The sequence below is a fragment of the Callorhinchus milii genome, unplaced genomic scaffold (assembly GCF_018977255.1).
Source record: "Callorhinchus milii isolate IMCB2004 unplaced genomic scaffold, IMCB_Cmil_1.0 Scaffold4, whole genome shotgun sequence".
In the NCBI taxonomy this organism is placed as follows: Eukaryota; Metazoa; Chordata; class Chondrichthyes; order Chimaeriformes; family Callorhinchidae; genus Callorhinchus; species Callorhinchus milii.
The window spans coordinates 48,436,961-48,454,440 of record NW_024704745.1 but is presented as its reverse complement, the minus strand read 5'-3'; the positions used below and the strand labels follow the sequence as shown (position 1 = coordinate 48,454,440).

The 17,480-nt window shown below is 39.2% G+C and overlaps 1 protein-coding gene across 5 annotated transcripts in view; it reads left to right on the top strand.

Moving 5' to 3' along the window:
* The window catches only part of farp1 (FERM, RhoGEF (ARHGEF) and pleckstrin domain protein 1 (chondrocyte-derived)), a 178,927-nt gene that overhangs the window by 152,722 nt on the left and 8,725 nt on the right, over positions 1-17,480 (top strand). For all 5 annotated transcript variants that reach the window (XM_007906294.2, XM_007906293.2, XM_007906290.2 and 2 more), the window contains exons 19-25: positions 2,717-2,847; positions 4,474-4,542; positions 4,925-5,014; positions 6,114-6,196; positions 7,494-7,612; positions 8,318-8,481; positions 15,026-15,133. In XM_007906294.2, coding sequence (XP_007904485.2) covers positions 2,717-2,847; positions 4,474-4,542; positions 4,925-5,014; positions 6,114-6,196; positions 7,494-7,612; positions 8,318-8,481; positions 15,026-15,133 — 764 coding nt within the window. The remainder of the gene's footprint in view (positions 1-2,716; positions 2,848-4,473; positions 4,543-4,924; positions 5,015-6,113; positions 6,197-7,493; positions 7,613-8,317; positions 8,482-15,025; positions 15,134-17,480) is intronic.

Below are 17,480 nucleotides of genomic sequence, written 5' to 3'. Positions count from 1 at the left end.
GTTTAAAGCAGCATTGGGGGCTATTTTGCTTGGTTTATTCAGTACATTGTGTGAGCTAAAATTATTTGCCTATTCTGCTCCATTTAATGAATTAAGCAAATTTGCCACTGTACCCTTATGAATAACCATAATTCAACTATGAATTATTGTCTTACAGTTTATAAGTATATGGTGGCAAATCTGGTAAATTTAGTGAACAAAATAAAATTGCACTTAATTAATTTCCAGCAATGAACAAAATGGATCAGAATAATCCCAGGTCTTTCTTGCCTTCTCTCTCATTGTATTTTTGAACATGTACAATATATGTTGAGAATAGGAGTCAAGAACCTGAGTTGATTCCATCCTAAACTGATTGAAAATACTAGAAAAATAAAATTGTACTCCAATCAGCTTGAGCTGGAATACATCTAATTTAACACTTTTTTAAAAAAGATCATGTTTAAGATAATCCGTTCAGATTCATGAAAAGAAATTCAACATCTTTCTAAAGCATTGCTGACCATGCACATCTTAATTTACTGTTACCAATTCACTTTTTTTTACACAATTTGTATATACACAAAAGAATAAGATAAGGAATTAATTCCAGTGTATCGGGCATCAGATGGCTCCCTTGTTGCCTGTGACTTATTCAGTTCTGAGTTACAAGACCGTATCCTGTACTCTGCTGCTGTACAATAGGTAAAATATTATCCTCTCTGTATGTGGTGCCTCATTAGTTGTAACATTTACACACCCATTTGGTCCAATCCACAGTGCTCTTCCTGATACATCTGAGCCCTTTATCATGCTGTGTGCAATTTGCAGCAATCTGGCAAAACGCACGGGTGAGTTTACAATACAGTCCACACTCGTTCTAGCCCAGCCCTCAGAAGCTGCTAATTCTGTGTGTTATCATGAGGACATAATATAGTGACTATCCCATACCACAGCAATACATACAGGATGAAGAAATAACGAGCATCATTATTTTTAATAATAACTTAAAAATTCCTTCCATTTGATATAGTATCTTTGATATTGGGAGGACATCTCAAAGCACTTCACAGAATTGTACTGTAAAGTGCCACAACAACTTGCAGCTATAGTGCCCTTCATGCAGGGTAGCATCTTGGAGTGCTTAAAAGTGCACTTACTATGTATTGTGTAGCCAAACCCGTTTTTGTGAGGAAGGAGGAGCTCATCGGATGAAGAGGATTATAATATTGGAGTTGTGGGGCCAATATGATTGTGGTGCGCAGCAGAGAAACAAAGGATCACAGGAACAACCAGCCAGACCTCAGTTAAATTAGTGTCTGGGTTTAATAACAGTGATGGTGGTGACAGCATAAAGAAGTGTGGAGCTGAGTCTCATGGTCCCAGAAGTTCCCAACTTAATTCCTGGTCTTCACTGAGTGAAATTTGTAAAATTCCGAAACAGTCCTCCTGACACAAGAGGTGCTATACAAATGTAATTTTGTTGTTGTTGTTGTTGAAATTATTTTTGTCAGGGCAGCAATAGGCAGGCTGCATTTAGCCTTGTAGCTTTTGAATAAGAAGAGGTAAAAATACCTACCGGTTCCAGCTCCTGATCACTATTCAGTGCTTCCCACTTCTGACTTGTTAGACAGTTCATGTGCCTTTTGTTTGGAAGAGGCAAGATCATCTTTGGCTGAGATGCCCTTCAATGTCAAATAGCCTACTGACACTTACTGCCCAGGCTCTGGGATGAGGTAGGGGAGGAAAAGTACACTATCATGTGTCAATAGTTTCAGGGGAGGAGGGGAAAGAATTGGAAGGACTTTTTTGAAAGAAAGGTATAATATAAAGGAGATGTGATATATGAAAAAGTGTAGAGTTCAAAGGGTTATTCATAAAACCTTTTGTTTTATGCAATTGGTGTTTGGTGATGCCGGTAGTCTGAGTGCACTCTTCATAGTGCATTCTTCATATGCAAGATATGGAACTTGAGATGTAGCTTATGTTATTCATGCAACTTATTCACAACTGAGTAACACTGTTGCTAAATAAAGGTATTGAACTGGTGTCCTTGGTGTATGGAAGAAAAGTTCAAGGAATAAGTTACAGGCTTTTTGTTTTGGTATAACTTTTTAATAAAAAAATAATAATCTTTTCATATTGGAGCTGTCTGATGGTCGTACCATCAATGATACACTTCAAATGGCAAGACTTGCAGATGTGGCCTCTTCCCTTCACGGAATTCCTGGAGTTTCATTTGAAACTCCTGAAATATTGTCTTGGCGGGAAGATTTGCCCTGCAGGTCTGTGCAGCATAAATGATTCCTTAACTAATTCTAATTAGTGAAATTGAACTGTTTAGGTCAGATATATTCATCAAGCCCAATAACAAAATGTTAAAATTAAATGTGATCTCTTTCTATGAAAGTTCTGTAATTCAATGTATGGTTTTGCAATGAAAAGTGGGAACTGGAATATTCACCAAAATAAACTTGAACAGAAATAGATAAACGTTTGATTCATGATAAACAAAATTATAATTCTTTCATGTCAGAAGCATATGTCAAAGCGCATCACAGGATTTACTGTGTAATGTTTAACTAACTAATGTATAAATTCGTTTCAAAAGGCTACAAATTGGAAAGCCCATTCCACATGTTAAATTGAATGTTTTATCTTGGGTTTTGTACTTTGTTTCACATTGCACAATAATTTGACAGGAGCTGACTATCCTTTGTCTATGTTCTTCATCCAGCTGCTTTGGCAGAAGTTGCAGAAATGGCAGCACAACTGCATGGGCCCATGATTAAAATGGAGAACTTTCAGAAGCTTGTCGAGCTGAAGAGGGATTTAATAGGCAATGACAATCTAGTTATTCCTGGAAGGGTAAATTCTGTTTTCTTTTTATTAAAATATTATCATTTCAAATGCTAAGTTAATGGGTGTATTGCTTCTTTAACGTTTCTTTTCTGAACGGAATTGTTGTGGTTACATGAAAAACACTATTTGTGTGTGACGCGGACACTGGAGGAGCTGAAACGCATAGTGTCCTTAGCTGGTGTCAATACTGACTCCCAGAGGAGTCACTAGATAAAACTGATCAACAATAATCCTTTCTAGTGCCTATTTCCTGGCCCAGGAGCACTATGACCAATTGAAGTATTCCACTCTTATCCTGTCTGAGATCAGCTAACACAGGATAAAGCTGGTAATAATAATAATAATAATAATCCTTGCATTTGATATAGCGCTTTTCACGTCGGGAGGACGTCCCAAAGCGCTTCACAGAATATACTGTAAAGTGAATTGACTGTATATTTGTGGGCGAACGCGGCAGCCAATTGCGCACAGCAATGTCCCACAAACAGTCGTAGATTGAAAATGACCACTTTATTATTGTTTGGGGTTTTTTGGAGGGATTATTATTAGGCGTGTGGAGTAAGGAAACTCCACTGTGGTATTAAACTTCCTACAACTTTCCTGACCTGAATAGCACCATTTATTTAGGGGAGGGAGTGTTGGGCTACAGAATTCTCCACAGCTTTCATCATTAATCCTTCCATATGGGTTGATGCAAATTATGGGATGGCATGACATATCTCTTCCATCTGAAGTACAGCTCTGCATTATATGAGTGAGGTACTCCATCTACAATCCCTGCAGAGAACTGATGAAATAGTAATGCTTAGAGCTACAGAGCTACTTAACATGTGACTCAACTAATGGTCTTTTAGTCTGATAAATAACAGAAAAGATGTCAGTAGAGGGTAAAATGAAGAGACTACACCAGAAAATGGCATAAGTGAAGATGTATATACACTTGAACCAAGCAAACCCAGGGAGAAAGTTTTAGATGTGACATTCATTTTGTTGACCTCAAATGGGTAAAGGGTAAGTGCATCTATCAGGATTAAAACGGGTGCCAAGTCTGAGCTCCCCAGGATATATTGCCTTAAGCTCATATTCTTATCCCAGAAAGAAGTCTTTGGCTGCTGTCATCTAAGAAAGAAGTTTGAAGCTGCCATTGGTATCTAAGAAAGCTTGATGCCTCTTGATGGAGCGCTGAGAATTCATCCAGGGGGAAATCTTGAGCTATTGGATAGCTGCATAGAACTCTGCAGTTATAATGAGAGACCCTAAACATGTTTATAGGAGGGTGAAAGAACACCTCTTCAGACATCTGAAGGAGAGAATAGAGTAAGGACCTATATTACCAGACTATGTTAGAGGGAATTTAGTGTTTGAGGGAAATGTAAGTTCTGTAATAGAATAGGTTCAATATGTACCTATGATGATAGCTCTAGTAGCAAATCTTAGCTACTTTATTCACCTTTAAATATCACTGGTATCATCATTAATATAAAGTATAAATTGCATTCCTCGACTGTTAGCAGAAAGTAGCCAACAGCTCCCACTAAACTTACACTCCGTCCTTTGTACGTGTCTTATATTTGTTTATTGTCTAAACCTGGTTTGATTTTTATTCTTTTTATGTTCCTGTGCTTGATTAAGGAATTCATCAGACAGGGATGTCTCAGTAAGCTATCTGTAAAGGGATTACAGCAACGCATGTTCTTTCTGGTAAGTGAGTAAGCAAAAACTAGTGACTGAAGTATCTGTCTGAAAGGATTAAAGATGTTAATGAAAGTTCCAGGCATCAACCTACCTATGTACCTGATAGTGCAGAATAATGTACTTTGATTCCCCAATACTGGTAATGATAAAATGATAAATAGCAATCAAGTTATGAGAGTACATTCTTATTTTGAATGGTGGAAATCAATTATTAATTATTTTGATTTTCATTGGTTGAAATCAACATTCATTTTTAACTAATCTTCTTTGTTTTTATCAATGCTTTTATTTTCCATTTCCCCATGACAGAAATATTCACTTATGATGTTTTCATTTAGGTGATTTGAACTGTGTTTAAAATGGTATTGTTTTTCTTCTGACATTGCAGTTCAACGATATTCTTTTGTACACAAGCAGAGGACTGACAACATCCAACCAATTCAAAGTTCATGGGCAAATTTCTCTGTACGGTATGACAGTAAGTATTGAGCTCTTTATGATATATAGTGTAATCCCATTAAGTTCCAGTGTTCCACCCCTGGATTGTGTTACATTTTGTTACTCACATTGTAAGAATCACTAGACATCCTGTCAGCATCTACAATAACCAACATATTGAAGGTGTCAGTTGTCATTATTCTAAGCCTTTCACTCCTGTAAATCAACCTTCCTGAAATATTAGACATTAGCATCTATTCTTGTCTTGCCTTTAAGTTAGTACCATTAGGTTAGCATTTTAAATAAGTGGATAGAAAAAGAAGTATTGTTGAAAGCATAACATTAATTTACTCTGTATTCTCTCTGTATCCTTTCTTCTTCACTTATATTTTTTTATTTTGACCCAGTCTTTTTCAACCAGCCCATCAAGGGCTGTGTTTAGACAGCCATATGCTTTATGTGATATTCTCCACATTTGAATTGGTATTTATGTGTGATGTTATTTAACCCCAGTCCTGACGTGGTTAGTACACTAACTCTATTCACTATGACCTTTTGAGAATTGCATGCTAACAAAAAGTACAGGGGAAGCGAGCTCCACGTTAGGTCTATGCCATGTGAACTAGAGAGGACAGGGCTGAAAAGGAGCTAAAAAGACCTATCAGACAAAGGCTGAGGCATGTGTCAACATGTGTGACCAAAGATGCAAAACCTTTGAGTTTAACTAACTTAAGTTAGCTGGTGAGGCATTAGCAGAGCTGTGTGCTTTGGTGACTCAGAATGTCTCAGAAGATTCCATGGTGACCATTGCTTTGCTTCGATTCCTGTTTCTTGCGCTTTTTAATCCAGCCGTTTGACCAAAAGAGAAGGAATCCTATGGGAAAAATTCCACCTGTGTCTAAATTTACTCTATCTAACAGTTTAGCACAATCAAAGTTTGGAAAAATTCCTAAGTATACAGCCTTGATTGTGAAGCTGTTTTTCTGTAAAGAGTAAAATGTTCTCTAAGACGTTTCAATGTTAAGACTGAATTCAACAGTTCCTAATACCTACGCTCTAAAATCCTGCATAAATAGAATAAATGTAGGCCCTGGTGGAATCTCTACCCACCTGTTTTTTAAAGAACTTTTTTCTCTTAGATTGAAGAAAGTGAAGATGAATGGTCAGTTCCTCACTGCTTTACTCTGAGTGGGCATCGTCAGTCCATTGTAGTGGCTGCCAGGTAAGCTTTGCATTGTCGCTTTCACTGAATCCTTTTCTTCATGTATAACCTGTTTCATTAGACCAGGATGTACAAATGGCCCAATTATTATATCTGTGGGTGAAATACGGTAGTATGGTGTGAAATTTAATTTGTTTTCAGCCTAGTTTGAATTCATATATTTTATGCATAGCTCCCAAATTATTGATTATATTGACCTCATTGCTGCAAACGGACAGCATTCATTGATTATCAGCTTTTGAGGTAACTTTTCCAAACTGCTTAGAAGTATCCTCATCCTCCCCGAGCCCTCCCTCAGACTCACCGAACCTGTGCAAAACTTGGGTGTCAGGTTTGATCACCAGCTTTCCTTTCTACCCCACATTCATTCCCTGAGCAGGACCGCTTTTTTCCACCTCCATCACATTGCCTGTTTCCGTCCGTACCTCACGACCAACGCAGCCGAAACCCTCATCCACACCTTCGTCACTTCCCAGCTGGACTATTCCAATGCCCTCCGCGCTGATCTCCCCAGCTCCACCATACACAAAATTCAATTAATTCAAAACTCTGCTGCCCGGATACTCACCCGCACAAAACTCCATACCCCCATCACACCAATCCTCGCCAGGTTCCATGGCTCCCAATTACCGGATGGATCTATTTCAAGATCCTCTCACTCATTTTCAAATCTGTTCACCTCCTTACTTATCCGATCTGCTTGCTACCCCCCATACTCCACCTCCACTCGGCTGGCTCCTGCCTCCTGTTTGTCCCTGATCCCTCCGCTCCACCATCGGCTTCAGCCATTATGCCCCAAAACTCTGGAACTCTCTCCCTCAATCCCTCCACCTTGCCCCCTCACTCCCTGCTTTCCAATCCCACCTAAAGACCTTTTTGATCGTGCTTATGGTCACCTCCCCCCTCCCTCTCCCCCTGGCTCAGGGTTAAACTCTGCCACTATCATGCACTCAGGACGCTACCCCGTGTGAAGGGCGCTATATAAATGCAACTCGTTGTTGTTTTCCTGTATATGGACCTGCAGGCTCCTCAATGACATTCAACACAGAATTATTCCTTGATAGGAAACATGTCAATGAAGGTAAATAAAGTCAAGTTTTCTTCCAGTCTTCGCTGAACAGTGTACATCAGCAATGATGCAACCTCACAGTTCATACCGCCTGGTTTTGCAGAACTATTACCAAGACAACATCTTATAAATCATTAGTTATGTTTGAAAGAGTTGAAATTATTAAGCAGCAGTGGTGCATTTCTGCTCAAATTTGGATGAAGTTGTGTAATTCACTTTTTTAAACAGCACTCGTGTAGAAATGGACAAATGGATTGAGGACTTGCAGATGGCCATTGATCTAGCCCAACAGTGTAATGGCACAGCCACTGAATTGATGACCAATAGCCCCAATGATGGGCCCACAAGTAAGTGAATTGAACAGAGTGCCAATGGTAATCCTGATTACTTTGACTTTCAGCTGCAGCGTTCACAGGGGCAGTCATACTGACCAACTTGTTGAAATTTACAAGGAAACAGCCATTGTCCCTTTGGACCTGTGATTTCAGTGTCTTACCATGATGGTAGTTCTTTCAAAAGGGCTGTCTGAGCCAGAATTGAAGCTTCCAAATCAAAATTGGATTGAACAATTTTCAGTAGTTCTGTACAATCTTAAAATTGAAAGCTGAGTGATTTTACAGAGTAAGAGAAGGTGGAATTTTGAGTTTATTATTGTTTGTGATGTTCAAAAATACACTCTGGCAGAATAATACTCATCAAGACACCCACTGTAAGATCTGCATGCCATAGAATGGTTCAGCTGTGTGAGTCACCAATCGTTTACTCACTTAATCTTGATCTTGAATTTACAAGCCATTCTAAATAAGATGATAACTAGAGTCGTGACTTAGCTGACAAAACCACTGAAGTGAATCCTGACTCCTCTGGTATTTTGAATTTACAAGCCATTATTGTTTGCTCTAAATTGTCAAAAAAACTTTGTAGGATTCATCGATTGAACTAATCTAACATTACAGTTGATTTGTATGGAATTTACCTCAAAGTTAATGATGTTCCTGCATATTATTATCATTATTATTATTATTTAAAGTACATTTCTATCAATTTCCTAGAATCGTCCGATGAAACATCTGTGGAGCAGGAATCTGAAGATGATCTAAGTGCCTCAAGGACTTCACTTGAGCGACACTCGCCTCATCGCGGCAATACCACGATGCACGTCTGCTGGCACAGAAACACCAGTGTTTCAATGGTGGATTACAGTATTGCTGTTGAGGTATGAATGTCTTACACAAAAGTGTACATCTTAACCTGTTGCCAATGCGACACATTCTTAAAAGAAACGGTGATGAATTCAATGAGCTTTAAAGCAAATCCCATCCATAACTCCATGCTCGGAAACCTCTGACAGGTAATAGGCTACCTTAGTGAAACACTGGGGCAGGTTGATGCATGATGATTATTAAAAACTAATAATCCTTTGCATGAAATCCCTTTATAAAGACTATATAAGGACCATTACGAAAATAGCTAGAAATATGAAAGTGTTAGATCCTGTTTTGTTCAATATCAAACTTTACACCTTCATTTTATTGCTAAATGAAGTTTCCCATCAACTCCCCTCTTCCAAGCTCAGCTGGTAATGCACTGCCAAGTGTAACATTTAGATATTCATACCTAGATTGTACTGAGTATGTAATCTCACAGCAAAGAGAAAAATCTCCATAAAGAGAAAAATCATCCAGCATCCTTGCTGTCGCTCAGTATCTAAGGTCCCTTGCTGGACAGTGGTTGTGTGGCAGTCAGATGAAGGGGAGACTCAGATTGTCACAACTTATTTTTTAATTTTTTTCAGGATTATTAACAACTTAATTTCTGATACTTCTCAGCTGCAGTGCTATATGCTTGCATGTATGGAAGATGAGAAAGTTAAAATTAATTTGCTTAAAACACTTCCTTACCAATAGGACTATTTGTGTTAACTTCAATATTTGGATGTGGGACATCTGCACCTCTGTTATACTCAAGAGCTGTTTTTGTGTTAACCTGTGTGCTACTGTGAAGGCTTTTGGCTTCCACTCCTAATCCATTCTGCCCAACTGTAATAATAATGTCCCTTGGATTAGAAACTGCAGATGGACTACACAATGAATTCAAGTAGTATCCCTCTCTGCCTGTGAAGAATCCTGTTTTTAATGGAATCACATTCATAATCACTTGTTTACTGTTCACTGAGAAAGCCGTCCACTAGCTCTTGAAACATGCTTGTTTATGTTTGATGTGTCCCATTTTGCTTGTTCTCTTTACATTTTATAGTAAGGTTAAAGGCTATAGTAAATGCTAAAATTACTGACATCACACTTGATTTGGCAAGAGACTACACCTGTTTCTGTTTTGTTCCCAGCTAAACCAAAACCATTTAAAGGATAACATCAGATCATTTCAAGATTTGGAAATATGGAACATAATCCAAGATTCTAAAATCATTTAAAGATTGCAATGTTATTCAGTTTCCACTTGTTCTGGTCATAAACTGGGGTCCTCGCTTATTTAAAGCATCATTACTGATTCTGTCCATTACACTTCTTGGGTGTATGACATTATGAAAGACTAATATTCATGTCTGACTATCTTTAAATATTAAATGTTCTGTATCAAAGGTCATATTAATGATCTAAACTCTCCTTTCATTGCTCAAGACAACCCACAGTCTTAATTTGTTGAATTAATAAGAAATGATGATGGAAACTTCCAGTTTCTTAAAAAAAGATTTTAAAATGTAATTCTAGTGATACATTCTTAAAATCAAAGTGGCTTGGTTTCTTTTTAAGCACTTTCCAGCATCCTGTCCAGATCTGAGTCATCTTCTTGCCGCACAGATGGCCTGATCACATTTGTATACATATTACGACTCAATTATGAAAGCTTTAATTCCCCTCCTTACTCCCTGCAGTTTACAATCTGTTTCTGCCCTTTTCCCCTTTGTTCTGTCGGCGTTGCTGGCATGATAGAAAATTGCTCCACTACTAGTGACTAAGCTTCACTCACCTCTGGACTGATGAGTTTTGAATGGCCGCTTGCCATTTCTCATGTCTGCTGCTATTAAATGCAGAGCCTCTTTTTATGATTACTTCAGGATAATTGAGGTAACTGTTAAACAAATGCCAAATAACTTATGAGGTATTTTAATGATTCAAAAGGATACAGTAAGACATTTTGTAATTCAATTGCAAAACTATTCTCGATAGCTTTCATGCTATTTGATATGTTTTGTTTCCCTGTCAGCACACAACTGAAAATTCACTTAGGCAGTCAACCTGAATTTAAATGATTTACTAATTATCATGCCCTTAACAAAAAGCAGCATGTTGCTCCTTAGGCATAAAACCCAAACTCTGATTAAAGAAAACTGAAATTATATTGTTTGAGGACAGCACGGTTTTATAGTAATAATAGCCAATTCAAAATAAGATTTCTATCTTTAAAATATAGCATGAGGTGTCAATGATGCACTAATTAAAGCCTCGACCAGAAATATTCATCTCAGTCAAATTCAGCTTCTCAATTTTCAAAATGCAATACTTCGCTCGCTTCAATCCCTATAAATGCATTGTATATTCCTAGTTCCGTTTGAATTGTTTTGGCAGATAAGTTAATTTTGAAATTGTAATTTGTATAAAAGTTAAAAAAAGGGAAATGTTTAGATTTGACATGCTCTATTATACAGTACATAGATTGCTACTATATGTGGACTTCCAACCTCTTACATGATACAACAACAATAACAGCAACTTGCATTTTTATAGCAAATTTCACATAGGATTACGTCTTGAGCACTTCAGAGTGGTGGACTTGGATGCTAAGGTAGTGAGAGGAGGGAGGAGGTGACCTTAGGCGCATTTGAGGAGATAGGTTTTAAAGTAGGATTTGAAGATAGATAGAACAGACACATTTCATACGCTGTGCACTATATAATGGATTTCTGGAGGACAGCAGAATTACTCATGATGTATAATATATCCCAGAGGCCTGTAATGAAGCAACCCATAGCTTATATTGCTCTTAGCACAGGAACTGGCTCTCTCTGCACATTTGCAGTGAAACTTTGTTATAACACATGTTGGGGTTTTATAGATCCTAAGCAACGTGTTTTAACAAGGCTCTACTAGTCAACATGAGGCTAGAATAATAAAAGTTGTTAGAGACTGAGAAACTTACTATGAATTTTGATGAGGGTAAAATTAGGGACACCGTTAATGATTTGGTCAAATATAACAAAGAAGTAAATCTGAAATAACAAGACAATTGTCCTTTAAATGTAGCAAAAGCAGGTATCGACTGACAAGCAATAGGTGAGGATCTTCAGTTTTTAACATCCCTAAAGCATTTCTTTCTTGATGAAATGTGTCTCCTTGAAATTCTTGTCAAAATGCCTTTCAGCTAAGGATTTATCTGAAAATAAAATAAAAACTCTTCAATTATGCGAAATCCATAAGGAGGTAATTACTTTTCAGTGAAAGGACTGAACTAATGGCTTTTTCCTTGCATGTAGTCGGGCATATTTGGAAAAATAGCAATTAAAAAATTTATAATTGGACTTCCAGATACTCAACAGATACTCAACTCGGCATATTTGCATTTTGTCCTGGTTTGAACCTGATCTAAGGTGAGATTAGCTGAGGAATCAGCAAACACAAGCTTAATTAGCAAGAATATGCAAGTGCTGAAGGGAGGAAAGCTTATGCCACTCTCAGGCACCCTCTGCAGGTCAGTGAAGCAAAGACAGGTTTGTGAGCACCTCCTCAGAGTAAAATGGGCACTTGCCATGGGGAGAACCCAGCGAGGAAGAAAATAAATAAAAACAAATTACTAATTCTTTGTATTCAGTAAATTAGGCCATTAATATCTTTTCCATCAACCAGAAATTCCTGAGTTTAATCCCATTTGGCGAGCCAAGCAAAATCCAAGTGTAGCATTTTATGTACAAACACTGTTAAATAGACATCAGATGTACACAGGTGGCTTGCAGCTGGTTAACATTAGTACTGAAACCACAGACGATTTAAGTCAACAGTATCCATTACAGCAAAAAAAACATGGAAGACGGTGCATAAGAGTTGGAATTTAAAAAAAATATTATCCTGGATATTGCTGTGCACAAATTGACTGTTGGGCTTGCCAAATACACAGCCACTACACCTTACAGTGAATCCTGTGAAGTACTTTTGGAGATTTCCTCCAGACATGAAAAGCACTATATCAAATCCAAGGAATATTATTACATTATTATTATAGAACTTTGGAAGACCCTGTTTATTTTAAAGTCAATCAAGTTTGGTTGATTTCTGAGCTATATCTTTTACTAACAATTTAATGATTGCCCACGTTGAGCACAAATATCAAACTACTGTATATCTGTGTATGTGACATTATCGCAAGACGTAGTGCAATATCTATGTGCAACACTAGAGGCGTCCAATGTAAGAGTTATGTGGAATGCATTCTGGGGCACATACAAATTCCTTTGACTGTAATTGAGATGTTATATTTGGGTGTCCTTGTACACCAGTCTCAAAAAGTTAGTTTGCAGGTGCAACAAGCAACTAAGAAGGTGAACGGCATGTTAGCATTCATTGCAAAAGGTTTAGAGTACAAGAGTAGGGAAGTCTTGTTGCAACTGTATAGGGCCTTGGTAAGACCACACCTAGAGTACTGTGTGCAGTTTTGGTCTCCTTCCTTAAAAAAGGACATACTTGCCCTAGAGGGGGTGCAGCGTAGATTCACTAGGTTAGTTCCTGGGATGAGGGGACTGACCTATGAGGATAGGCTGAATAAACTAGGGCTATATTCTCCAGAGTACAGAAGAATTAGGGGAATTGAAACATATAAGATTCTTAAAGGGCTGGATAAAGTAGACACTGAGGGACTGTTTCCTCTGGTAGGAGAATCTATAACCAGGGGTCACAGTCTTAAAATTAAGGGTCAGCCTTTTAGAACAGAGTTGAGGAAACATTTCTTCACTCAGAGGGTAGTGAATTTATGGAATTCACTACCCCAGAAGGCTGTAGATGCTCAGTCCTTGAACATCTTCAAGGCTGAGATTGATAGATTTTTAAAAAATAGAAGGATTAGGAGATATGGGGACAGGGCAGGTAATTAGAGTTAGGTCTGAAGATCAGCCATGATCTTATCGAATGGCGGGGCAGGCTCGAGGGGCCGTATGGCCTACTCCTGCTCCTAATTCTTATGTTCTTAATTCAGAAGTCGTCGTCTTCATCCCAGTCAGTTTAAGTGGCTTTTTTAAACAGCAATGCTTTTTCAACAGTGCCATGTTAAATTGAAGAGTTTTGTTATTTGTAGGTAGCAGCAGGTGTCATGTCATAAAAAGCTGTATCAGATTGTAGAGGCACAATGGTGTGTCTTTTAGTGGGAGAAGGCAGGTAAACAGGAATCAATTGAAACTGCTTGCTGCCATCTCAATTATGTACAGTTTATCACACACATTAATGCTGGAAAGCTCTCAAAAAACCTGCAGAAAAATCTATCTTCTCTGAGTGTGTTTGGCATTATCCAAGAGTGCTTTGTGAAATGAAACAAGACCACAATGTAATTATTTACATATATAATTACTTGTCGGTCACCTTTCACTTCAGAAAGTACCAGTGGATGCTCCTATAATCATCCAGACCAGACATTTTAATGTTCGGCATCTTAAATGTTATAGCACTGCTGCTCCAGCACTCTCTATAATAATAATAATCTTTGCATTTGATATAGCACGTTTCACGTCTTCTAGACTTCACAGAATATACTGTAAATTGAATTGACTGTATATTTGTGGGCGAACGCGGCAGCCAATTGAGCACAGCAATGTCCCACAAACAGTCATGGATTGAAAATGACCAATTTATTACTGTTTTGTTTTTTTGGAGGGATTATTATTAGGTGTGTGGAGTAAGGAAACTTGCCCAAGGTTTCGCCCTGCCTGGAATTGAACTCAGGTCTCTCACTTGCAAAGCGAGTGCTCTAACCACTGAGCTACAGTGAGCTAGAGCACTGAGCTCTACTGTGCAACGCCATGAGTGTAAAGGATCACATGTATTCTTCTCTCTCTAAACCATGACTGGGATAACCCATAGAAACATAGAAATTTACAGCACAGAAGAAGGCCATTTGGCCCATTGGTTCTGTGCTGGTTCTTTTAAGAGCAAGCCTTTCAGTCCCATTTACCTGCCCTTCCACTTTACCCAGGTAGCTGACTCCTTTTAGGTATTTTACATAATTCCCTTTTGAAAGCTAAAATGGATTCTGTCTGAATCAGCACTCCTGGCCAGGCATTCCATATCCTAACCACTCTGTGTTTGAAAAACAATTCTAACCTCCCCATTTGCTTGTTTACTATCTGAAATTGATGCCATCTAGACACTGACTTACTGACCAGTGGAAATAATTTATCCCTATTGACTATAAAAAACCCTCATAATTTTAAAGACCTTTACCTCAACCTTCTCAGTTTCAATGGAAAAAGTCCTAGTTGCTCCATTCTCTGCTCATGGACCAACCCATGTAATATTGCAGCAAAGGAGTTGACCAAAATGGGATTGGTTGCATTAAAGTTGCTGCATCTGATTTGTAAAACACGTTAACATTTTTAAAAAATGATTAAGAAATAAAGTCCCTTTAGATATTAATCAACTCAAACCAAGTTTTTTGCTTTGCAAAAATCACAAATCCCAAGTTGGCAAAGTCCAAAAGTAAAGGTGCTTTACACCCCCAATATGACATGATTATCACTTTACTGTGGTTCCTTACTCTTTCAGAATCAGCTGTCCGGAAATTTGCTGAGAAAGTTCAAAAACAGCAATGGATGGCAAAAGCTGTGGGTTGTCTTCACCAACTTCTGCCTCTTTTTCTACAAATCACATCAGGTAAGTCATGTAATTGATCCCAATGTTAAAAAAAAGCTATTTGTAGATAATTTAAGATTAGATAACCTGAGGAGCTCCCAAATACTGAAGAATTGGAAGTGACGTATGGGAACACTGTGATTCAGGATGAAGGTTTCCTCTCTGTGACAGCGCAGGTATTTTGTGTGAATGTGAAGTGAAAACATTATGGTGGGTGTTACAATGGTCTTGCCAATGGACAGCATCAGCATCCAAGGCTGCACTCTCCATGTCTCAAAGCCAGTCAGGAACCTCGGCGTTCTGTTCGACCCTGAACTGTCCTTTCTTCCTCATATCCGCACCACAACTGGCACCGCCTTCCATCACCTCCGGAATATCACCAGACTACGGCACTACCTCACCCCTCACGCTGCTGAAACTCTGGTCCACGCCTTTATCACCTCAAGGCTGGACTATGGGAACTCTCTCCTCGCCGGCCTTCCTGGCACCTCCCTCCACAAGCTGCAGGTCATTCAGAACTCTGCAGCTCGTGTACTGTCCCGCACCAGGCTTCGGACCACATCACTCCCACCCTCGCTCGCCTCCACTGGCTCCCCATCCCCCAGAGGATCGAATTCAAGATCCTCATCCTCACCTACAAGGCCATTCACGGCCTTGCTCCCTCCTATCTCTCCGACCTACTATCCCCCTACTTACCTGCCCGTACCCTCCGTTCCTCTGGCTCCGGTCTGCTCCACATCCCCCGCCCCAACCGCCCTACCATCGGTGGCCGGGCCTTCAGCCTCTCAGCCCCTAGGCTCTGGAACTCTATCCCCCAGTGCCTTCGACTTGCTTCCTCCCTTTCCTCCTTCAAGGCCGGTCTCAAAACCTTTCTCTTTGACCGAGCCTTCAGCTCCCCTCTCGACTCTCTACCCCCTCCTCGCTCCCTCCCTTTCCTCCCCTCACCCTGACCATTTCCCCCCTCCTCGCTCCCTCCCTTCCCTCCCCTCACCCTGACCATTTCCCCCCTGCTCGGGTCCTGACCCAACTGTACAGCGCCTTGGGACATCCTCCCGATGTGAAAGACGCTCTATAAACGGAATCTTGTTGTTGTTGCCTGGAAATGTAAACACTTCACATTGGTCCAAGCTGTCAAAAAACATTGTTGGGTGACATGATTTAATAGGTTCACAATTTTGTCTGTCACATTTACAGTGACATCTTTTCACATTTAGATCCTCTTTGATAACTTTACCGTAATAATATCTTCAGCATATTATTATAGTTTTACTATAAAGTTATTTTAAGAGAAGTTTTATGAACAATCTATACTTTCTAATGAATATATAGGACTTTGAAAGTAAGTAAATTTGCAAATAAATATAGTACAGAAAAAGGAATCAAACGGTTTCAGGTAATCTCAATTCAATTCATTTGAAGACAGGTGCAGGGGACAAAATTTGCATCGGTTGGCTCCAACTAGTCAGTTTCACTCAGTGAGGCAATCGGAGGGTTTAGCACATAGCATCGTCACTAATTGATAGTTTTTTTAAAAAGTGCAGTGATAGATGTTGTCCACACTGGGACAGCAGATGGTCTGACATTAAAAGATATTGGAATTTAATATATGCTTATATCTAAGGGAATTCCTTAATAAGAAAATTGGATTAGGTCATGCTGACCCATGGGATCTCCTCTCCAATATGATCTACTTGTGAGTGGTGTTCATGTGAATCAGTTTGAAGTCTTTCAATTACTGGAAGAAGTCCCCACACACATATATTAGACCTATTGCCAAGTGATGAATTAAATTCTGACCCCTTAAACTATCTAAGGATTTGGCGATTCTATTTCCTATTACTGTTCCTTGTGAACATGAAAAAAACCCAATAATATCACAGAGATTAATAAATTGGTCTCCTGGAGCTTTACTCAGATTTGCTTCATAATTTAGCTTTATTATTACAAGGCTCTTGTGGCACAAGGCATCTGTAGCACGCCCCATTGCCCCACCTCTGCAACGTTGCATGCCTTCACCACTATCTTTCCCCTCAGGCTGCCGAGATCCTCATCCATGGGTTCATTATTTTGAGGTTTGACCAAGCTAACTTCCTGCTTGCAGTACTTCCCAACTCTTCAGATTATTCAGAACTCTACAGCTCATATCCTCTCCCGCACTAAACTTTGTGAGCCAAATCATCTTTGCCCACTGGCTACCCATCCCCCAGAGGATTGAGTTCAAGATCCTTGTCTTCACTTTTAAAGCCCCCTACGGTCTTGTTCCTCCCTATCTTTGTCACCTAGTAAAATGTTACCAACCTGTCCACTCACTGGGCACTGGCCTGCTCCATGTCCCAAGCCCTGTCCACTCCACCATCGGCAGTTGGGC